The sequence below is a fragment of the Belonocnema kinseyi genome, chromosome 5, assembly GCF_010883055.1.
Source record: "Belonocnema kinseyi isolate 2016_QV_RU_SX_M_011 chromosome 5, B_treatae_v1, whole genome shotgun sequence".
NCBI lineage: Eukaryota > Metazoa > Arthropoda > Insecta > Hymenoptera > Cynipidae > Belonocnema > Belonocnema kinseyi.
This window is the reverse complement of record NC_046661.1, coordinates 12284334-12309503: the sequence shown is the minus strand read 5'-3', so window position 1 is coordinate 12309503 and position 25170 is coordinate 12284334. Positions and strand designations below refer to the sequence as shown.

Genomic DNA, 25170 nt, shown 5'->3' with positions numbered 1-25170 from the left:
GGCGCATACTTTGAATAAAATATTTGTTATCATTCTCTTGAAATAAATGTGTTTTTTTCTTGAAAAAATACCGGTTTCATATGTATACACCTGGTACATCTGGTTTAATTATCCAGAGCCATATTCATTTTAAATAACTCACCTATCTCAGCGGCTGATTTGGATACGGTGGAACGTCTTATAACGAGTTTTGTCGAAGAGTTTCAAGAATATTATGGTGAAAAAACGTCTCATTTAACCTCCACCTTTTGGCACATGCGATCCAATGTGTCCGAAATTGGGGACCATTATGGGTTTACTCTTCTTTTTCGTTTGAGGCTTTGAATAGAAAAATCCTGAATTCCATCACAAGCCCGTACCGCAGAGCCGATCAAATTATTCATGGATTTTTCTGTCAAAACTTATCGGAAATCATCCTGATGGCGAGGAAATTCGCATGATAGAAGCCACAGGACAAGTAATCTCTTCAAATACCATCATAAGCGTGTACAAGAAGGCTGTGATAAACGGAGTAGTGTACCAAATAGCTGATATTTTCAAAAGAAAATTATGCAACTGTATTGCGCATTGCCGAATTGGATTTTGGTTTATACTTAAAATTTTATCATGCACCGATGGAGATGATACAATTGCTGGTATCATTGCAAGACTAATGCAGGATAGAGGAAGCGTATATGAAACAGTTTAGATGAGACATTTCACGCGTTCTGATAAAACAGCATTTTCTTTGTATAACAACGCAATAGCACCAGGAATAACAATAAAAGCACGAGGAAAGGTTTGTGCTGTCCCTTTATGTAACTCTTGGGAGACCGATTAAGAACCTCCTCAATTTCATGAGTCTTTTCTGAGACTCTTGCCGTTCGGAGTAAGAATACAAGCTAATCTCTTAGATGTCTTTACACCAAATTTGACCATTTACTTAATCTGATAAACAGAAGAAGCGGTGTGGAAAATGTGTACAAAATACCACGACCTAGTTCTTGAACGGCTCCTGATATAATTATTTTTATTTCCTTGAATTCCTTTTTAATTTTTTAAACGGACTACAAAGCAAAAGACGACACCGCATATCTCGTACATGATAAACACAGCGCTTTTAATTAAAGCGAAAAAGAAGACAACATCGAAAATACAGAAAAGGAACTATTTTTTTTGCAATTTCTTGTAAACTAATACGTCTAAGAAAGGCAATTTTCTATTTTGTTCTATTTCCATGGTGAACTGGATATTACGATGCAATTGATTGATAAAATCGAAAAACTTATTTAGTTCATCTCGTCCATGTCGCCAGATGACAAATGTGTCATCAACGTAACGGAACCAGAGTTCTGGTTTAAGTTTGACTTGGTTGAAGATTTTAGTTTCTAGATGTTCCATAAAGACATTGGCTATTGCAGGTGAGATTGGGGATCCCATTGCTACCCTGAGGTTTGTTCGTAGAATTGGTTATTGAATGAGAAGTAAGTATTATTGAGACAGTGTTCTATCAAAGGTACGAGCTCGGAAGGGAAGTTTGTGAAAGATTTGATAATATCAATTGTATCCGAGATTGGTACTTTCGTAAAAAGAGATACTATGTCGACACTCACTATGGTGTCTTGGGGTTGAATGTGAATCTGTTGTATCTTTTTAATAAAGTCAAATGAGTTTTGGACGTGAGTGATGGAGTTTCCTGTAAAAGGATTTAGTTTTGCAGCGAGGAAACGTGCTAGGTTGTAAGTTGGTGAGTTTATTGCGCTGACGATCGATCTGACTGGAATGTTTTCTTTGTGGATTTTTGGAACCACGTAAAGTCTTGGAGAGATGGGATTAGTAGGTATTTAAGTTAGATATTGTTTGGCTTTCAAGTTTAGAGTCTTTGAGAAGAGTTTTTGTTTTACTGATTATTGTTTTTGTGGGGTCCTTTTTAAATTTTTTGTATGTATCGCCAGTTAGAAGGTCCATGATTTTGTTGTTATAGTCTTCTTTATTCATGATTACTGTTGTGTTGCCTTTGTCTGTCTAATATCTTTATTTTTATTGAGTTCTTTAATTGCGGGTTTTTCCTGTTTTGTTAAGTTTGAGTAGGGAACTTGAGCTTGGCGTAAAATTTCTGCCGTCCTGCGTCGTATGTCATTCGCTTTTTCGGGTGGAAGGATATGTATTGTGGACTCTAAATTGCTGATTATTTCTTCTTTTGGGATTTTCGATGGAGCTACAGCAAAATTATGTTCTGTAGATAAGGCTGAAATTATTTCATTGTACAGAGGGTGGTCAGAGATGTTTTCACTGACTTGACAGTCAAACAATACCTAACTTAATACCTACTAATCCCATCTCTCTAAGACTTTACGGGCTTCCAAAAATCCACAAAGAAAACATTCCACTCAAACCGATCGTTAGCGCAAAAAATTCACCATCTTACAATCTATCACGTTTCCTCGCTGCAAAACTAAATCCTTTTCAGGAAACTACATCACTCACGTCCAAAACTCATTTGACTTTCTTAAAAAGATACAACAGATTCACATTCAACCCCAAGACATCATAGTGAGTTTCGACATAGTATCTCTTTTTACGAAGTACCGATCTCGGATACAATTAATATTATCAAATCTTTCACAAACTTCCCTTCCGAGCTCGTACCTTTGATAGAACACTGTCTCAATAATACTTACTTCTCGTTCAATAACCAATTCTACGAACAAACCTCAGGAGCAGCAATGAGATCCCCAATCTCACCTGTAATAGCTAATGTGTCCATGGAACATCTAGAAACTAAAATCTTCAACCAAGCCAAACTTAAACCAGAACTCTGTTTCCGTTACGTTGATGGCACATTTGTCATCTGGCGACACGGACGAGATGAACTAAATAAGTTTTTCGATTTTATCAATCAATTACATCCTAATATCCAGTTCACCATGGAAATAGAACAAAACGGAAAATTGCCTTTCTTGGACGTATTAGTTTACAAAAAATCTGATAACACATTAGGACATGAAATTTACAGAAAACCCACGCATACAAACAAATATTTAAACCACCTGCAAAAATAGGACAACTACTAAATAATCCTAAAGATAAAAAGGCATCCCACAGTGATTTAGGAGTATATGAAATGCATTGTTTTTGTGGCAAAGTCTATATTGGAGAAACCGGGAGAGCGGTGAGTCAACGTATTAAGGAACATGAAAGTAAAGTCAGGCTAAAACATTTCACGCAATCAGCACTAGTTGAACATCATATCGAAACAGGACATAACATTTTATTTGATGAAACGACAGTCATTGCAAAAAACACACAACAAATTTTAAGTTCGACAATCAAGTTCGACCAGTTCCCAAGGTGGGGCGCTCTGGCCAATCACAGGCATAGTAGAGAGTATAACTAAGAACAACATGACCTGATACCTCAGTTCCAGATCAGCCCTGAAGATATGAACTGCAATGTTCACGAAACGTCGGTAAACATTCGTAGTTTTTTACACGAGTGAAACCCGAAACATCTCTTTTTATCAATTAATTTTTTGTTGTTCAAAATTCGTCTTTTTTTGGTAAAAAATTAATCTTCCGTTTGAAAGTTCGTCTTTGTTTCTAAAATGTGTTTCTTTTGGTAACAATTTCATGTTTTTTTAGTTTGAACATCAACTATTAACATTTTTGTTAAGCATTCACCTTTTATATGATAAAAATTGAACTATTTAATTGAAAAATTTATGTATTAGTTCAATAAAAAATAACAACTTTCAATATCTATTGTTTTTTTGTAGCATCCATGAAAACGCCGATATTGGTCGGCAGAGCTCTGCACAATGTAATTCGAGTGACTGGAGGTTTGAAAGAAGAAAAAAAAACGTTGTTTGGTCACTTTCCTCAGTGTTGTGAAATTCTACGAAAAGTATGACCTTCCTGAAAATACTGAGAGTACAGCCCGTGTAACTTGGACTGACTGAAACAAGTACAAGGATATTTCAATGGGTGCTGTCGCACCTTCTGTCTCTGAAAGTTATTTCGTCGTACATTTGCCTGAAGGACAAAATGATTCGTTAACACAAATACATTATATCGGAAGCCTCAACAGTGAAGATGGTCTTGACAAAATTACCTACGCTAAAAACGTAAGTATTCATCAGTTCATTGATTTGAGGGATCACAGATCATCCTCTTTTTTTAATAATTCCCTTTTTTTTCCTCGTAAATTTGGAAAATTCCCTAAAACACCTAAAATCGAGAATTTTCAACTTAATTTCCCCCCTTTTTTAAAGGATGCAATTCATTTTTGAAGAATCGCAAATATAAATTCAAGAGATTAGAAAAGAAGAGGCTTTGAACGAGATTCCTTTTAAATTTCTGATGATACCAATATTTGAAATATATTTCCTAAACGACTTATTTGCTAATTTTGTTGACTTAAAGGTTATAATCATGCGTTTAGTGTTACTATTTAAAAAACTTTTATTTAAGATCGCAACGAAATATATTTTTTCATGAATAATTTCACGCAAAATGAGCATCAAAAAAACTCACAAATCTTTTGAAATACTTGAAAAAATTAAAACTAGTTTTTATATTAAGAGTAAAGCATCTCGATACATACTTCACACTTTTTCCCTTATTTCCTCCTTTACCCTTTTTTTTAAGAATACCTTTTTTTGCTTCTTTTTTGTTAAAAGTACTACTATTTGGTTGAAAATGGAACTATTTTGTAGAGAATTCGATCTTATTTGGACCAAGAAATAATTTTTTAACTGAAACTTAAGTATTCTATTTTCACTGAAAAATTAATTGTTTTTTATTGATAATTCAACTTGCTTGCTTGAAAGTTGGACTCACTTGTTAAAAATTTTTTCTTTTGATTCGTCATTTCGTTAAACCAGCTGTGAATTCGATATCGAATGTTTACATTTTGCTTGTATTTATATTTATATGGTGCTCATTTCACGAGTACTTTTTTTCTGTTAGTAAAAATATTTTCTTTCTCATAGAGGAAGCATCAGCATAATATAACACATTTTATAATACAGTAACAAAAAAAACTGTTCAAATTTCTTATTTAAAATAACAAATTTCTCGATCTGGACAAGAGAAGGGGTAAGCTTTGTCGCACCCTATTCCTTTCCCATCTCTATGATTTTTTAAACCAAAATTGTGAGCATAACTTCTATACTTAATAAGGTGCATTAATATTGTATGCCAATCGATTTGCCTCGAATCGAGGAATCTTTTTCCATTCTTACATCGATTTTTAATTATGTTAATGAAAAAAGTTTTACTTTGAAAAACTGTTTCATCAATTATTACGCATTACCATAGTTTCCTTACTCTTCAATAAAATGTATCAATATTATAGCTTAATCAGTCAAAACAAGTAGAGTTATCGAATCAACGCACCATTTCTGTTCTCGCATAAAATTTCAATTACGAGAATGAGAGAATTTTTTAAATAAAAATTGATTATTAATATAATATAAATGACCATAACTTCCTTGTATGAACTTCGAATTTCGTTAATGAATAAAGTTTGACACTCGCTCCAGATCGAACCCTTCAGTTAATGCCGGTGTAGCTTTTATCGTGCATACCGCGCTGTCTGCGCCAATCAATGCCTCAATTGTTTTTACGTTTATTTTAATTGTTTTTATATAATTTATCGATGTTATGCTTGAGTCATCAAGCGTATTTACACTCGCGGGTGCTAATGGACGTGGTTTAGTACAGTTACGCGTTCCATGTCCTGTTACTTTACAGCTAGTACAGTAGGGTTCTCGCTGAGGCTCAGTACATTCTCGACCGAAATGTCCCTCCTTTTGGCAGTTATAAAATCTAACTTTCTTTGATGTTCCACGTTTATTTTCAGAATCCTCATTAGTACCCTATAATTTTGTTTTTTGAAATTTTTGGTTAACTAAATTATTATCCGTTTTATTATTACTCCTAGAATCAGAACGAATATTATTATTTTTATAAAAATTCTTTATGGTCCGGTCCAACCGATCGAGATCCGCAAAAAGTTCATCTTCGTTATTGTGAATCGCCGCGGATGTACTTAGCATAATGTCTCGTGATCTTGACCCGGATAATATTTGCTCTTTCATTTGGGTGAAAGTCATTGGAAGACTTTTATATAACCTTGATTTCTCATGGAAGTATGGCGCAATCATTTCATTCGAATTTTGTACGCGATTTTGCCTTTTTGTAAAAATCTCGGATAAATCAGTTTCTCTTAAAAAAGTTTTGCTAAAAGCTTCCCGCAGTAATTGCAAACTTGTTAGATCTCTTTGTCGACCTAGGAACCAAGCCCGCGCGGCCCCTTGTAAATGACACTTAACAGTTTGAATTAAGAAGGAGTCTGGCCAATGATTGACTAGCGCTGCCGTCTCAACTTGCTCAAACCAAAGTTTTGCTTCGAGTGAACCTTTTTCGCCTTCGAAATTTTCAATCGTTTTTGAAAAGTCCGGCATTACGTGAAAACCTCGTTGAGTTACCTGATTTTGGGCAAGTTGTTGCGTCAGTATCATATTATGTTGTGTTATCAAATTCATTAAAGCTAACATTTGCTCATTCGTCGTAGAACTCCCCATTGCTGGTGAACCCTGCGCTGAAGCTCGTTGGTCTTGATTAAACGGAAAATAAGCCAGTGGTGGAAGTCTTGTAGGAATTTGCGTCGGGTGCAATCCCTGTAAATTTTGATTTGCGAACACCGAATTCGGCGATGCTTGGGGTACATTTAAAACTTGTCGATTATCGCCTAGCGGCGTATTCAAAAAAGACGTGGCACTTCCGGCAGACACGTAGTTTCCGGAATTCAAAATATTTTGTATTACAAGCGGATGATCGGCATTGGTAATGGTTTCATTTACAGATAAGCCATGTTGGCTGCCGCTTACATCAAAACGGGAATTATCAAAAACATTCATTTGTGAAGTCTCGCTTACGCTTGAAATTTCATTAAAACTTACTTGCGCAGACTTGTTACCTCGATGCGGAGTTGAGCGTACTCGCAGACCTCCTCTTTGTTCTTGATTGTAGAGAATTTTTAAAAGCGTTCGAATTCATCTGTAGGACCCTTTGAAAATGGCGTCCACACGCCACGGTTTAAATTAGGACCTCGTGGAAATTGGGACACAAATGGCAGTCTCAGAACCTTGACATTAGTCGATCAGCAATCAGCAGAAATTTTATTCTTTCAGGAACTCGTATAAAAAATGATCCTTTTCTTATATCAGGACCCCTTGGATTCTCGTTCAACTCATGACGCACCTCGAACACGTGCTCCAACACTCGATTTTCGTAATCAGCACAAGGGTTAGAAGTTTTCTGGATACTTCCTGTTACCCCACACTTAGAATATTATAAATTTTGAAGTCTTGGTGTAGGGTCAAGAACTCTTAAGCCGTAGTTCACAATGAACAAAACTCAATTTATTCGATTTAATTCAGATCAAAGAAGGTATTCTCATCAAAGAATGTATTAGATTTGTAGAAAATTTGACCCCCCCCCCTCCCTAGTTTTTGTCAAATGTCTAAGTTTTGAGACCCTCTGAACCTGAAAAACAGGGTTTTACGAATGTGTCTGTATGTCGGTATTTAAAAACTCGAACAACTTATCTAGTGACTTTTCTTCATAAAATTAAAAATGATTAGAGTTATAGCATTTACAAAATTACAAAAAACACAAGAAAATGAACCTATTAAGCCAATTAACGGACGATATGAAAAAATGGAAAGAGAAGAAAAAGTTTGATTTATAAATGCCCTAGAAGATTATCATAACAACTTTTTGAATCTTCTTGATAAATAAAAAATTAAATTTTGACAGCATACACTGTAAGAAAAATCATGGTAAATTTTCCATACTTGTGTAAGGTAAATTTGCCATACGCAACATGGTAATTTTTTCATACAGAAGTAGTATTTTTTCGTCAAGTCCGTGCATCTTCGGATCAAGTTTATCATAGTTTCCATGGTTGCGTTCGAAACTTCAAATGGATACAAGTGTCAAAAGAATATAGGTTATGTTAGTAGTAATTACAAATAATACAAGTGTTTAATTAATTAGTTATGTTTATCGCTTATTCACGGCATAAAAACAGGTATGTTGTGAGTAGACATGATATGTTTTAAATAAAGTGAATAAAATATTACAATCGTAAACTTATTGACATTACCTACATTTACTTACAGCGATTAAGGCAAACAGGTGAATCTGAACATAACCTCGAAATAATGACAAATCGGCTCGGCATGTGTATTATACTTTCGATTGATTATTCTTTACCAAGGAAATGTTGGGTGGTTTTGTATGTTTATCACTGGCAGCCTCGGTAGCGATAATTTAAATAATAATTACTTATTGTCAATTGATCAATCATTACTTATGAATCATTTTAATAAGTTAAACATTATTTCTGAATTTAAAATTAATTACCATTGTTGAAAAGTCGTTATCTCTGGACCTTATCCCAAGACTAAGGATTGATCCGCCTAAAATTAATTATCTGAGTCATTTGAATGATATAGGCGTATCGAAAATATATCTCAAAGCAATTTAACTTGCCCGAATTTTAATTGATATAATTTTTAGGGATTTTTGTATTATAGAAAATGTTTTCTTTGGACCTCATCTCAAAATTTGGTTTGATCAACCAATAAAATAAATTAAACACTTGTTGGTGTTAGGATTGTACCAGTAGTAAATCTAGAAGAGAAATTTTAGGCTGATATTTACATTCCAATTTTTTTTTAATTATTCTATAATGTTGGGCTTGTTAAATTACTTCGAGATTTTTTTTTGATACACCGATACCATCAAAATTACTCAAAATTGATTTTAGGTGCTGATCAAATGTCAATTTGGAAATCAGATCCAGATATAGCAATTTCGAAATTAGTATTATAAAAAAATTGGAATGTAAATATCGACCTAAAATTTCTCTTCTAGATTTTATTTTGTAACAAATTTTATTATTGATGTAAGTTTTTTGACCAGGGAAATTAATTAATAGTTTAAGGTTTAAGTTTTGTTTGTCTACTTAGTCATAATCAGTATTATTAAAATATTGATTATTTTTTTAAGATTGCAAAAAAACGCTCTCTAGCTCCGCTGGGATATGAGCTCAGGTCCTTCAGATCATCAGACCATCAGAGCATCAGACCGGCAATCTGAAGGACCTGAGCTCATATCTATATCTATATTTTAATAATATTGATTATGACCCAGTAGACAAACAAAACTAACATTTTAAACTTTTTTTCGACAATGTTTATTGAAATACACCAAGCCGAAATGAACTAATTCCATCTGCATTTCCTGATGTGTATTTCTTCTAGGATCGATATGTGAAAAAACAATAGTAATCAATTATTAAATTCAGAAATAATGTTTAACTTATTATAATCATTTTCAAATTTTTTAATTTACCATTGTACCATTAACACCTAGCTAAAAATTGGCGTTATGTTCTTGAATTAAGAGTTCTTATTCTGATCCCTCTAATAGCTTAATTGGAAAAGCACCTGACCGGAAATCAGAAGTTTTGTGGTTCGATTCCCAATGGAGTGAAGATGGAGTAGGATCTTTTTTCAAGAAATAATTTTAATTATTAAAATCATTGTTAAGGAATGATTGTTATTAGCTTTATGCTAAGTTAAGAATAATTAATTTTACATACGAGACCTCATAAGATAATAAGATACATAAGATCTCATCATTTTTTATAGTAAACTTACCGTTGGATTACTTCCAAAGACTTGAAATTTACTCCGTACGTGTAGCCATACACGTAGTAGGACAAGAAAAAGCACAGAAATCCTTCTAAAATGTTCCTGGGCCTGATGATTTCTTGTCCGTAAGAAAAATACCGTGCAATTAACAGATATGTCTGCAACAATTTCTGAATATCTCATGTGTATGGAAAACTAACCTTTCCAAATAAGAATGGGTTGATCCGTGTTTTCTGCAGTCAGCATAGCTTCATCGTCTGTGGCTGTATAATTTAGTTTTAAAAATCAATAAAAGTGGAGTTAGGTTGATATTTTGAAAATCTGTAGAGTTTGATTCACATAGAATTTTATTTCAATAATTTTTTTATAAACATTTTCGAAACTTTTGTATGTGCTTGCGTATAGATCGTCTTTACCCATTTCTTCAATAAAAATGTTTCCAGTTCTTACCGCGTAGAGGTAGGCACTTATAAAGAACTTTTTTTTTTGTAATTTTACATTCCTTTTTTATTTTTTTATATTTAAAAATTTTATTTTTTATTTTCAGGAAAATCCGTATAATAGCGGTTTTTTGTAAATATGTTATTTTAGGGATGACCATAAAACCCCTTAATGATGAGAAATGAATTTTCTATGTGTTTAACTTTATTTTTTGGACATTTTAAGCTGGAATTTTTGTGATTTCAGCTATTGTCAAGACCTCTTTCTTATCGAAAATGCGATAAAAAAAGTACCTTACACAATCAGTTTCTTATTTAAAATTGAAGAATAGGGTGGGAAGGGGTGGTTTTTCGAAATGTTAGGGTCAGATTCTGAAAGAGCACACTTGAAAATACCCGCCAATACATTTTCAGATCAATTCCAGCATAATTAACAAAGTTGTTCGTGTTTAAAGTTGAAGGACAAAAACAGACAAATTGGGCCAATAGGGGTTAAAACAGTTATATTTTTAATTTGTAAATATAAATATTCAGCAGAAAAGTTAATTTACTTAACTTATCTTAAAAATTAAATCGATAATATTAATCTTATTATTATTTTATATAAATCTATAATATTCAATTTTATAATTTTATAATATTCAATTTTTATTGAAAAATTAAATGTATGAGATACTATATTACATAAACAGTTGGAAAACTTTCAGGTTAGATTTGGAGGTTTCAATAAACTACTTTGAACAACTTTTTCAGATTAAATAATCAATTGAACGGCAAGGTTATGTCTTATAAACAATTGCGCAACTCACGTTCAATTATCAGCTAATAAAGTTATGAATTTTATTCTTAAATGTATCATAAATATGCAAAAAGATTACTTTTTCTTTTAGTGTAGGAAATTTCAATAATACAATGTTGTAAAAGTTATGCGGAAAGTTTTGAAATACAAAAATGGCGAATTTTGTAGCAGTCGTTCACACATTTTTAAGAATATTTTTTATTATTTTTTACTACATGAATAACTTTTTAGAACAAAAATAAATAGTGCCAGCAAATGTAAAAGAGAGTATTTATATTTTAAAATTAAAAATATAACTGTTTTGAAGAAGATTAATCTTTTTGGCTTGAGAATTCAACAGTTTCGTTACATTTTCTTTTACTTATTGTCAGAAAAATGTTTTTGGATTAACTTGAAAAACTTGATAAAATTTTCAACTAAATAATAAAATTAGTTACCAAAAACTAAATCTAAATGTTTCAATACTTTTTTCAATGTATGTATTAACTTGAATTAAGATGAATTCTAATTCAAAATTTACTACCAACCAGTTCAATTTGCAAGTAAATATTAAATTTTAATGCATACTTATTAATTTTATTAAAAATTGAATTTATGAGTTATTATTAAATTTCTTAGCGAAGCAGCCCGGTAATAAGCGTTGAATTCAGAAAAATAAAAAATTTATATTCCTATTTACACGCGATTTTTCCTCTGTCTAAGAATCACCCAACGTGAGCAGAAAAACTGAAAATCCTGTTCCTCTCAATTGACTTAGTAAAATTTAACGAAAGCATTGATTAAACCTATGTTTTATTATTAAATCTTTCTATAACTTATAAAACTTATAATTTTGTGAACTTATTAGAAGGAATTGAATAATCTCAAAAATTGAACACTTTTGGGGAATAGAAGACGTCTCTGTGAGGTTATCGGTCGGTACAATTGCAAGGAATTAGAGGTTTCAATAAACTACTTTGAACAACTTTTCAAAAATAAGTAATTACATGGTAATCACATTCCATTCCTGCTTTTTAATGTATTCTGTAATAAATTATAAGTAAATTGAGCCATTTTATTTTGATAAATTCCATTTGATTTTCCTTGTCCCAGTATTGGCTTCTTTGATGTCCCACTTAAGGATACATCCCAAAATTCGCGTCACACTAATGGGTGATCTGACTAGCTTAAAACAATCCATTTATGTTAATTAACTCTAAAATTAATAATGTAATTTTTTTCTAATTGATCAAATAATATTTTAGCCACTTATCATAACGTGTTGTGATCAATTTAAAATTGTTGCGAATTTACCTCACTCGCGGTATTTTTAAATGAGTAAAACCACGAACAAGAACTTGTATGATTAATACATATATTTCAAACAATATAAATCAATATGTACACATACAAGTAAGCTATAAAATGGACAGTATAATTACAAAGTTCTACAAAGTGAAGTGTAAGTGGAATTTTGAAAGGAGACGAGTTTAGTACAACGACGAAAATATTAATGCCAGACTCTCGATGACGAAGCAAAAACAAGGGTGTGATAAAGTGGGAAATGTGGTAAACTGGGATAATTGATGACGTTGACGGTCTTGATTGGTCGAGGAAGTGCAAGGTAGGAGGCATAGGCGTGGGATGAAAACCATGGAAATCAAGCAGAGGGAGATGGGGATGAGGCCCTTGTAATGGGTCTTTACAAAACCTAGGTATTCGCTTAACAGCTGCAAGTACATCATAAATTTATTAGAATTAAATTTGCTGGCAAGTAGAAGGGGTATACAATTTTACTACGAGATGTTCGAAGATTTTAAAGGTTATGGCTAAATTGCCCTTGCAAGGCCATTCTTCCATCTGTTAATAAATAGAAAGACGAGAAATAGTAAATTGACAAAGGTACAAGGTAATGCTAGAAAGTTTCGAAAAACGTGCCTAAATTCGAGAAGAGAAGATTAAACTGCGAAATATGACTTTACTAGCGAAGATGAATTTGAAAAGTATATAAACATAAAGGAAACCATATAGGACAAAATAAGTTTAGGTGTTGTGACTAAACATGCCGGCCCCTTTGAACGAATACGTTCAACAACAAAATACATTTATAGATAACTGAAATAAAAATAAAAAACTATATCAATTGGCCGGGATTTAAAAATATTAAATTATAGACATATCACGAAGCTAGTTAAACCTAAATTGATTCGAAGGCTGAAGTATTGTGAGGATTTTACCCTGCTTCGTGATATTAAGAAGAAGGTTCGATAGGAAGAGGACAGAGTTTCTTAATACAACGCTTGTACTCTCCTACCTCGGTCTTCACGGTAGCAACCCTGATGATCCCATTTGTACCAGGATGAGTAGCGACGATTCGCCCGAGTTTCCACTGGAGGGGCGGGAGGTTGTCTTCCTTGATGACAAACATAGTTCCCAGTTTGATGAGCTGGCTAGAGCTAGAGTTCCATTTGCTGCGAACTGTTAGTTGTGTCAGATATTTCTTCTGCCATCTATTCCAAAAATGATGGCGCAACCTTTGAGCGTGCTGCCATGCTGACAAGCGATTAGACGTAAAATCCTTGAAGTCCAGCTGGGTAAAGCTAATTAGTGGACCACCAATTAGGAAATGACCAGGAGTCAAGGGTTGCAGGTCATTGGGATCGGAAGACAGAGGAGATAGTGGGCAAGAATTCAAGATCGCCTCAATTTCTACGATACAGGTTCCTAGTTGCTCGAAAGTCAATAATGCGTCACCTATTGTCCAAGAGAGATGGCGTTTAACTGATTTTACTGCTGCCTCCCAGAGACCGCCAAAGTGCGGTGATCTGGGAGGGATAAGCTTCCAAGTAATTTTTTGATGATTTAAAAATTCCTTCACCCCTTTATTATGCTCTTCCGATTGAAAAAATTCGTAGAGTTTAACGAGTTCGCGATTAGCCCTAACAAAATTCGTTGCGTTATCTGAGTGGATATTCTGCGATATTCCTGTTCTAGCAAAAATTCTTTTCAAAGACGCGATAAAGGCTTCTGTGATCAGATCGCTGACCAGTTCTAAGTGCACTGCTTTGGTGGTTAAAGATGTAAAAAGAGCAACATAAACTTTGAGTTTGTTGCGATTTCGAAATCTTTTTTCCTTAATGTAGAAAGGACCACAATAGTCAACACCGACATTAAGGAATGGACGACAACGAGATACGCGTTCTTGTGGCAAATCACCCATGACGTAATCAATCTCCGGTGGTCTTGCGCGAAAGCATCGAACACATTTATGTATAATTTGTCGCGTAATGTTACGACCATTCTAGGGCCAAAAAATATCTCGAACGGAGTAAAAGGTCGCCTGGGTTCCTGCGTGCTTTAATCTTTCATGTTCTTCGCGGATTATGAGTTGCGTGACATGGTGATTAGGAGGCAATTAAATTGGGTGTTTTCTTTCTTCGGACAGATCTGAGTGGTTTAATCTACCACCCGCTCTGAGAATACCCTGTTTATCTACGAATGGTTTTAGAGGAATTAATCAACTTTTAATACTAGGGTGATCTCCATTCGTTAAGGAGTGTATTTCGTTCGAAAATGTGACAAGTTGTGTCGCGTTAATTACTGCTCCAGTGGCAGCTTCAAGTTCGAGTACCGTAATGGGACCACTGATTTTGTTTGTAGGGTTCATTGCGTTGTGAGAAAATCGCAGGACATATGCGAAAACTAGTTTTAACTTTTTAAAGGAACTACATCTTTCAGTCAATTTGTGAGCATTTTCCTTTTCTCCAGTAGAAATAGGATGAGCGATAACAGTGCGTTTATCTGGAATTTACGATAAATAAACTTTATCTTGAGGCCAACGACTTTTTTCCAATGAGAGCCACTGAGGGCCATTGTTCCAAAGGGGTGCCTCTAAAAACTCTTGAGGTGTTAAACCTCTTGAGACTAAGTCCGCGGGATTGTCCTGTGTAGGTACATGTCTCCATTCACAGGAGGTAGCGAGTTTTTGTATTTCCGCAACTCGATTTGCAACGAAAGTTTTTAACAGATGAGGTTCTATGTTTACCCAACTTAAAGTTATGGTGGAATCTGACCACAAGTAGGTTTGATTGATTTGGACTTCCAGAGCTTGTTTGACTGCGGCGCATAAGCGAGCGAGTAAAAGAGCCGCGCTTAATTCGAGACGTGACAATGTCACGGGATTCACAGGAGCGACTCTGGATTAAGAGAAAACGAGCGAAATATGATGTATACCTTGAGAATCCATAGAACGCATGTAAATGCAGGCTCCGTACGCTTTTTCGCTTGCGTCGCTGAAGCCGTGTATTTCAATTTCAGAGGTGTCAGGTGCGATAATCAATCGATTAAAATTAACTCCACCCAGGAGCGGCAATTGCTTTTTAAATTGCGTCCACATAGTAAGCACTTCCGTTGGAACCGGACTGTCCCAACCGACCCCAGCCTTCCACAGTACTTGAATCAAAAATTTTGTTTTCACGATAACTGGACCGCGTAATCCTAACGGGTCGAATAGTTTAGCAACTTGCGATAAAATTGAACGTTTGATTACTACATTTGAGAAATCCGAAAGGTTTATCTTGTAGAAAATCTAATCTCGAAAGGAATTCCAATGAATTTCTAGTGTCTTAATGTTTGCATTTGGATCGAGCGACATATGTGTACTAGTAAAATTGTCTGAATTTTCAGGCACTAATGAAGGGTCATTGGAGGCCCATTTTCTAAGAGGGAAACCGCCCTTCTGCAAGAATGCAGTTATGTCATCGCGAAGGAATTTGGCTTCGGCGTGCGTTTTCGCACCGGTCAATAGGTCATCGACGTAAAAGTCCTTCTTCAGCACGTTTGCTGCGATAGGATGTTTAACCCCTTTATCCTCAGATAATTGACTTAGGGCCCGAATGGCGAGAAAAGGAGCGCAAGAAGTACCTTTTGTGACGGTGTCTAAAGAACATTCTTTCAAGATATCATTTGGATCTTCTCGAAATAATATCTTTTGACATACTGCATCGTCTGGATGCACTAACACCTGCCGGTACATTTTCTCAATGTCCGCGGTAAGAGCATAGGCATGATATCGAAATCGAGTCAACAATATAAAAATATCGGCCTGAATTGTAGGTCCGACCATTAAAGAATCATTAAACAAAACGCCCAATGACGTTTTTACCGAGCCATCGAACACCACGCGAATTTTCGTGGTTGTACTGTCCTCTTTTATCACAGCATGATGCGGAAGATAAAATCCGGGCATGGCGAGATTTTGGTTTTTTATCAACGACATGTAGTTTAGATCATTATATTCATTTAGAAACGTACAATAATTCTCCTTTAATTTGGGATTTTTATCAAAACGATTTTCTAAGGTATTAAAGCGGCGAAGAGCTATAGGACGCGAATCTCCTAAGCTTCCTTTCTTTTCAATAAAAGGCAATCGAACGACATATCGACCTTCAGAGTTACGCTGCGTGTGAGTCGTAAAATGAGTTTCACACGCGTGTTCTTCTGGAGATAGCAACTTTGTAAATGGAACTACTTCCATTTCCCAAAATTTTATTAAATTCGCGTCTGAGGGAGTCGAGTGCGTGAGAATATGACTCTGATAATTGTTTTTTAAGGAAGTGTTGCTTATCTCTCCTGCTACAATCCAACCTAGATGCGTTTTTTGTAACACGGCATCTGGACGGTTAATTAACGAAATTTACCCTGCACATAACAATTTGTAAAATAATTTTAGGCCGATAAGAGCATCGAGTTCAGATGTCTTATAGAATTCAGGATCAGCGAGTGTTATATTCTTTGGTATTTTGGAACTAAATCGATTAATAGAGATTGATGGCATATTTTTAGTGATTTGTTTAAGGACGAACAATTCAATCTTTTTAGAGTATTGATTAAATCGCGACTTTAGAGTCGCCGAAACCGAATGCTTTATTTCTGTGGAAATATTATCCACACCCGAGACTGAGACTTCAACTGATTTTTGGGGTAGTTTCAAGAAAGAAGCTGTTGCTTCAGTGATGAAGTTAGCTTGTGAGCCAGAATCTAAAAAGACACGACACGTTTTGGAGTTTCCTTGATCATTTATTGAATCGACTATGGCAGTGCCTAGCAAGCCCTCGGACAAAATATGAACACGCAGATTAACGAATGATAGATTCTGATCGACAGGTGCAATTTCAACAGGCTAACTAACTGATCGTTTCTCGAAATGTAACAGTGTGTGATGCATTTTGCCACACTTACGACAAGAACTGCCCTTGCAGTCAGCAACACGATGATTAGAACGCAAACAATTGATGCAAAGTGCTGCCTTCTTTGTGGCTTCAAAACGCTCTTGTGGAGAAATTTGTTTAAAATGTTTGCAACCGTAGATTGGATTTTCACCCTGACAATGTGGACAAGAGGGATTTGCAGTTAAAGCTACGAATGCGTGCTGGGAGTGGTGGCCAGATTGCGACCAAGACGATTTTTTATCCGAAACGTTTAGGGGTTTGCCCTGAATTTGTGTCTTCTAATTGCGCACGACGTTGAAGGAAGGTTATCAATTCCTTATAGGTGGGGTTTTCTGACTCACAGCTGGAATCTTCCCATTTTTGGCTAATAAACGAACTAAGTTTTGGTTTAATAATTTTGACTAAGAGGGTATCCCATTTGTCGATAGGTTCTTTCAACGCCTCAAGAGCTCTAACGTGTTTTTGAATTTGATCTACAAGAAAACGCACTGGAAAATCTTTAGACAAGTATGGTAAATTCAATAAAGCTTTTACGTGAGTTTGACGCGATTTCTAAGCACGCGATAATTTCCGCGGCTTCGTCTTTCAGAGAGCCTTTGAGGTGATATAACTTTTCGATGTTGGGCAAGTCATCATTGTTGTCAACAAGCGATTTAAATAAATCATGAAATCCCAACCAGGCCTCATAAGATCCACTGAAAGTCGGTAAATTTACACGCGGCAAGTTTTTTTTGTATTTCAGACGGAATCAGTAAGAATCTCGCGTCCGGTGTTTCGCGAAGACGACGGGTGTTGTTGATTTACATTATGTTCATTGAGAAACGCTTTTGCTTTCCCGAACGCAATATAGAATTTTTCCTCGTAATCAGTACGGGCTTCCTCATGGGTGCGATCATTAACAAGCACTTTTAATTCAGTGTATAGAATATTGAATTCTTTAAATTCCCTATCGAGGTCATTTGTTCTTTTTTCGAGAGTAGGGAAATCGCGATCAGCGGAATATCCTTCGATAAATTTCGCGATATTTGCTATTTTTCGTTTGCAATTAGTGATTTTAGTTTTCAGTTCGTCAGCCTTTGTAGCCATTGCGAATATTTGCACGAATTATTGACGAGAGCAACAAGAAAGAAATACCATAACAGGGAGTTGCAGAAAATAAGAAAGGAAAATTGTTAACGGCTGCGACGGTCAGGATTGGAGTAAACTTGATTAGCTTACGTCGAAGGTCTATACTTCACGTGCAATTATCCGTGACACCAAATTGCACAAGGAGACAAGGTAAGACACTTTATAATTTTTTTTTATTTTGTTCGAGAAAGAATTTGCAAGACGCACGAGAATTTAATTTAATTTTGTGATAGACATTGCATACAAACGACACAGCTCCGTTTCAAATTTCGATTATTTTTCGTGGCACAATAACGACAGGTTTAACGTTCAAGTTCAAGCTTCACTGTTCACTTCCACTTAATGACACAATGTGGACAAAGTTCACGATTCACTTTGACATTGAGATAGCTATTGCACACGGACGATACGATTCAGCTGCAAAGTACGATTTACCTTCGTGGCACAATAACGATAGAGTTCACAATTCACTTTTACATTAGTGATGTAATTACGACAAACTTCACTTACTTTTAGTAGCGTTCTGAGATTCCGGTCTAGATTTTACGCGGTATGATTCGAATTATTTCACGCGCGTTATATCCGGCTCGATTGGACCAAAATGTTGTGATCAATTTAAAATTGTTGCGAATTGACCTCACTCGCGGTATTTTTAAATGAGTAAAACCACGAACAAGAACTTGTATGATTAATACATATATTTCAAACAATATAAATCAATATGTACACATACAAGTAAGCTATAAAATGGACTGTATAATTACAAAGTTCTACAAAGTGAAGTGTAAGTGAAATTTTGAAAGGAGACGAGTTTAGTACAACGACGAAAATATTAATGCGAGACTCTCGATGACGAAGCAAAGAGAAGGGTGTGAAAAATTGGGAAATGTGGTAAACTGGGAGAATGGATGACGTTGACGGTCTTGAATGGTCGAGGAAGTGCAAGATAGGAGGCGTAGGCGTGGGATGAAAATCATGGAAATCAAGCAGAGGGAGATGGGGATGAGGCCCTTGTAATGTGTCTTTCCAAAACCTAGGTATTCGCTTAACAGCTGCGAGTACATCATAAATGTCTTAAGATTAAATTTTCAGGCAAGTAGAAGGGCCATACAATTTTACTACGAGATGTTCGAAGGTTTTAAAGGTTATGGCTAAATTGCCCTTGCAAGGCCATTCTTACATCTGTTAATAAATAGAAAGACGAGAAATAGTAAAGTGACAAAGGTACAAGGTAATGCTAGAAAGTTTCGAAAAACATAACGGATTTTGTACCAAAAAGTCCAGTTCCCCTTTAAAAATTATGTTTATGTGGGTTAACTTTTCCTAACTGGCCCAGTAATGGTCAGTTTACCTTATTTTTATGCGGCAAAGTGGAATTGAAATCTTTTTTTGATAAAAATTCGACTATTTGTTTTGATTATTTGTCTTTAATTTAAGAATTCATTAATTTTAGTAGACATGAAATCTGTCTTGGATAAAAATGCAACTGTTTTTATAAAAATTCGACCATTTTGCTACAAATTCTTTTTTTTTTTGCTAAAAAGTTACATTTTTTGTTTGAAAATTCAATTTTTTACAAAAAAAATTACATACGAATATTATTTATAAAAAATTAAATAACATTTTGTATACATTTTGTGAGTGAATTTCTCTAAACATATAATGTATAAAGACATTGTTGTTGGTTAATTAATTTTAATATAAATTTGTAGTATATAATTGTCTTAAAAATAAAAATTTAAGTAAGATTATATACGAACAAAGTTTATATTTAAATATTTAAGTTATATAATATATTTATTTTTTAAAATGTCAAAAAATTCTTATTAGAAAAGATCGTCTTTGACCATATATTTCATACAATGAGTGTATATATAACATAGATACATAAGAAGAAGTTAGTCTTAAATTCAGTTATATTTTCTTCCTGTTTTTATTCTTAGGACAAATATAGACTTCATGTTTTATATTAAAATAATGAACCAACAACAATTTTGTAATACATGTGACTGGAATTTCATGCAGTTACCGTTGCTGAAATTTCTGTTACAGTTCCGGAAAATTTAGAAAAGGTTTCTGCATAAAGCTTTAATGACGTGCCTTTGAAAATTCCTACAGAAATTTCTAACAGTGTAGTTGAATTTTCAATTCGAAAATTCGAAACCTAAATATTTCGAGAGTTAGCATCAGAGCAAGGACGAGGGAAGATGCGGCTCCGAAATTGTCTTTCTGCCTTCCTCAAATGCTCTCTCTCGAATTAAAAATATTTCGAAGTATTTAAATGATTCTTCTTGATTTGAAAGTTATAGGAGCCCAAATTACATTACGAACTACAATACACAATACTAGAACTTTGAATTCGTAGGAATTGTTTCGAGCAATAATAGGTTATTTATTCCTCCGGAAAACTTAGCTAAATGAAGTTAGCCATCGATAAAGCAGTCATTACATACACTAACCTTAGAAGTAACGACTTTCTGCTTATCATTTATACCTTCCTGCAATAAAGATGATTTCTGAGAGATTGTTCTGACTAAGTTGCTGGCTGTAAATTTCACCCTATTCTTCTGCCGTTGATCTTCTATGTCCTTCTCAGAGACTGTAATATATTATCATCCGTAGAGATACAATAATAAAGATTTTCTTCAAAAGAAATAAATTATCTTCCTTCTTTCCTCTTTAAGTTCAACTTTGGTTTGTTTCAAATGTTTAGAAACATATCACATACAGCATGAATTTGATCCCAATTTTACTGACTGAAGTTTTGCACACTTTTTGAGAGCCGTAACGAAGATAACAAAAAACCTGTTTTTGTTATCTTTGACGATTGTTTACATACATGCTTTCGAAACCTTGGTTACAAACAAATAGGATTTCGTTGTATATATTAGTACTTCAAAAGAATTCAAAGTCAAATTTCAGGTAGCATTTTTTACCTCAAATTTCTTATTGCGCCTGGACTATTTGGCGACATGTTGTGTGCTCGTTATATCGAGACTCGAATGTACTCTTATTGTGTGTGTGTGTTCGTGCACCTCCAAGAAGTCCTATTACTGCAGGGCACAGAACTGTTCCGCATCTTATGTTCACTTCACGATGACGCTCTTCTTGAAAATTAACCAGTATTTTCTTCAAATTTGCACTTTTAATAGACGTAAGAGGGACGGTTTGTAACGAAAAGTGTTTCTTTTCCGGGTTGAGATACTGCTGTTTGTACTTAACAAATACGTGATTAGGCTTTTGAGACATTTTGCAGAGTGTATTTTATCGTCAGAAAAGGAAACGTATACCATAAAAAGTAATCGAAAACACATACACGGGATTATTCGGTATAGCGAACAACGAACACGTGCGTTTTTCACAATTCTGACCGGCGTGTATATACGTAATAATGGCGTCACTGGCAGTGTACACTCGGTTCAGCTAGACAGTCAGACCACAAATATGCACTCGTGCACAAGCAAAGTTGTATGGCCGCGTGAAAAGAGTAGGTCAGAAGAGAAGTCGACTATTCGTGCAACCACAGTCATGTGACTCCGACCTCCTACTCTTTTCACACGGATATAATGCTGACTTGTGTGCGAGTCCATCTCGTTTCCGATCTGGCATCATCATCATCATCATCAATGAAATATTTTAAAACTTTTCTGCTCTCCAAAAGTAGAGTACAGTCAAGAAAATTTTTCATTAAATACATTTTTCCGTGTATGATCATCAGTGTATAATATATTACGTAGGTAATATGTATAATATTTTTATATACAGTATAAGACCAGATTCATTTTTTTGTTTCTTTTTTTTCCCTTTATATATTTAATACTCTGTGATTTGCATTTTTCATCTGATAAAATATAACAGACCGCGTATTAGGATATTTTTTTTTTTGGAAGATGTTCTGCAAATGTATCAGCTGGTTTTAGTGTTTATTAACTTGTAATTGAAATTGTAGTATTAATAAGATAGAAACCCAGTGGTGTACTCGAGGCCTGGCGGGGCCTGGCGTCGTCAGGGTACCTTTTTCCAAGGCCTATCGGCGCCCAGTTACTTTCTTGTTATACGAAAAATGTGTCCAGTTATGAGCCAACCAAAAAGTATATTACCAATTCTGATTTTTTCACCTTTCCCTCCACCAAAAGTAACGCAGAATAGTTAATGATTTAATCAAACAGTGCCATTTTCAAGTCAAAAATATGAATTTTTTCTAATTCATTTTAATTTTTAACAAAAAGTTACTTTTCCACAAAGAAAAATAAATTTTCAACCGAGAATACCTTTTTCACCATAAGAAATGAATTTTCAATGCAAAAGGATGGAATTGCAACACATAGTTAAATTTTCAGCATGGAAAAAATAATTTTCAACGAAATGGTGAAATTTTCAAACAAAAAAATTGAAGTTCAATTGAATATTTTAGTTGTAAAGACAAGACACCTTTTTTAGAATACAGTTAAATCTGCATAAAAAAAATTCATTTTCAATGAAGAAAGACGACTTTTTTACAATGAAAAATAAATTTTCAACAAAATAATACAGTTCTTAAGGTAAAAATTCAAATTTTGTAGAAAACAGTTAGTTTCAATGAAGATAGATACATTTTTAGAAACTAGTTGCATTCTCAACCAAAAAGTAAAACTTTCAATAAGCAAGAATAATTTTCTACCAAGAAGATTATTATTCTACCACAAAACTAGGAATTTTGGGGAAAAAACATGTATTTTCAACAAAATCATTTCATTTTGAAGTCAAATAGACGAACTATCTACAAAAAAGTTAAATTTTCTACCAAAAAATATAATTTCTTCACCAAGAAATTTAATGTTTAACTAAACAGTTTAATTTTCTACCAAATCGTTGATTTTTTAAACTAAAAAGATGACTTTTCTACAAAACAGTTGATCTTTCAACTAAAAAATTGCATTTTTAACTAGAAAGGATAAAGGACCCCGCACTAAATGTATGGGAAAATGGCTTTCAGTGGATTTAGCTGAAACTTTGTAATTTTTAAGGTTATAAGTGCCGGATGAAATATCCGTGAAAAAAATCCAAAAAAATGGAAAGTTTTAGCGCTATGCGGCGCTAAACGCTCAAGATCAGTGGATAAAACGAATTACAGCAGATTTTGTTACAAAAGCGATATCAACATAGAAATCATGGTTCAGATCGTGGTCTATCATATTTTCGCCTACACCGTTGACTCATATAGCGCGCTTCTCAAAACAATCAAATGCTAAGCGCCGAAGATTTTAACTTGACTAATTAATCACTTCTTTAAATGCAGAAATGGTACCCAAAGTAACAGTAGTAACTAGTGCGCACATACGGATAATAACATTCTACCCTTCGCAAGAGGGTTGAACAGACATCGCTTGTGTCGCTAAAGCTACTAGGATTGGTTCTATTCGCTGATCATGGGTGCTTAGCGTTCGACCCTCTGGCGAAGGGTACACTGTTATTATCGATGTGCGCACTAGTTACTAATGTTACTTTGGATACCATTTCTGGCTTTAAAAATGCAATTACTTAGTCAAGTTCAAATCTTGGGCGCTTAGCGTTTGATCGTTTCGTGAAGCGCGCAATATAACTCATTGGTTTGGCTAAACATATTACTGACTACTTTCTTATGCGTGATTCTTATAGTGACATCGCTTTTGTCGCTAAAGTTACTAGGATTGGTTTTATTCGCTGATCTTGAGCGCTTAGCGTTCAATCCTCTTGCGAAGAGTAGAATGTTATTATCGGTATGTGCGCACTAGTTACTAATGTTACTTTGGGTACCATTTCTGCCTTTAAAGAAGTGATTAATTAGTCAAGTTAAAATCTTGGGCGCTTAGCGTTTGATCGTTTTAAGAAGCGCGCTATATGAATCAACGATGTAGGCGAAAATATGACAGACCACGATCTAAACCGTGATTTATATGTTGACATCGCTTTTGTAACAAAATCTGTTGTAATTCGTTTTATTCACTGATCTGTAGCGCTTAGCGTCGCATAGCGCTAAAACTGTCCATTTTTTTACGGATATTTCATCAGGCACTTATAAGCTTAAAAATTACAAAGTTTCAGGTAAATCCACCGAAAGCCATTTTCCCATACATTTAGTGCGGGGTCCTTTTCAACCAAGAAGATTGAATTTCCACCAAAAAAGAAAAATTTGAATAAACATGATTTTTCCATAAAAAAGGTAAACTTTCAAGTAAAAGATGAATTTTTAACTGAAAAAATCACTTTTCCACCAAAAATGGAACAGTTTAATTGTCAGTTTAAAAAATGTATTTTCATCCAAATATGAAACGAATTTTTATGAAAATAGTCGAATTTTAAAACAAAGAAATAAACCTTTTAATTAAAAATATAATTCTTAACAAAGAAGTGACATTTAAAAAAAAAATTTTAACAATATTTTTAAGAGAATTTTAAACAAAATAGTTCAATTTTTAACCAAACAAGTTGAATTAATATATATAAATAGTTATCGTTTTTAATAAAAAAGAGCTTTAACCAAAAAATACGCGGAGAGAAATTTCAAGTGATTAATTCACGGAACCGCGTGATTTTACAGCTACAATTTTTACGTTCTTTCCAGTCTCGGTCTCTATGGTCTAAAAGCATAGAATTCGAGACCTGACAGCAAAGGGGCGGGGCCTTATGTCTGAAAATTGGAGTCCTTTCCTTTTAAAGCGAGAGCTCCGAGATCTTATTTCTCGCGCCAATACTGCCGTACAAACTAAAAAGACACGTAAGTGACATTGTCGCTTAGAGTCATTCTCTTGAGCGTGGCAAGGAAAAAGTCGACCTAAGCGGCAATGTCACTTACGTATCTTTTTAGTTTGTACGGCAGAATAGGTGTGATAAAATCAAGGAACAGTTCCATGAATTAATCTCCACAAA

The 25170-nt window shown here is 34.4% G+C and overlaps 2 protein-coding genes and 1 long non-coding RNA gene across 3 annotated transcripts in view; 1 reads left to right on the top strand and 2 right to left on the bottom strand.

Annotated features, from left to right (window-relative positions):
• Positions 1 to 4096, top strand: part of LOC117173256 — an 83942-nt gene extending 79846 nt beyond the window's left edge. Inside the window, exon 3 of the long non-coding RNA XR_004467147.1 lies at positions 3755 to 4096. This is a non-coding gene — a long non-coding RNA (uncharacterized LOC117173256). The remainder of the gene's footprint in view (positions 1 to 3754) is intronic.
• Positions 4097 to 13175: 9079 nt separating this feature from the next.
• Positions 13176 to 14144, bottom strand: LOC117173541. The gene has a single exon (XM_033362179.1). It carries the CDS (start codon positions 14142 to 14144, stop codon positions 13176 to 13178), a length of 969 nt encoding a protein of 322 aa, XP_033218070.1.
• Positions 14145 to 15512: 1368 nt separating this feature from the next.
• Positions 15513 to 16460, bottom strand: LOC117173539. The gene has a single exon (XM_033362178.1). The coding sequence runs from the start codon at positions 16458 to 16460 to the stop codon at positions 15513 to 15515; it is 948 nt and encodes a 315-aa protein (XP_033218069.1).
• Between the last annotated feature and the right edge of the window lie 8710 nt (positions 16461 to 25170).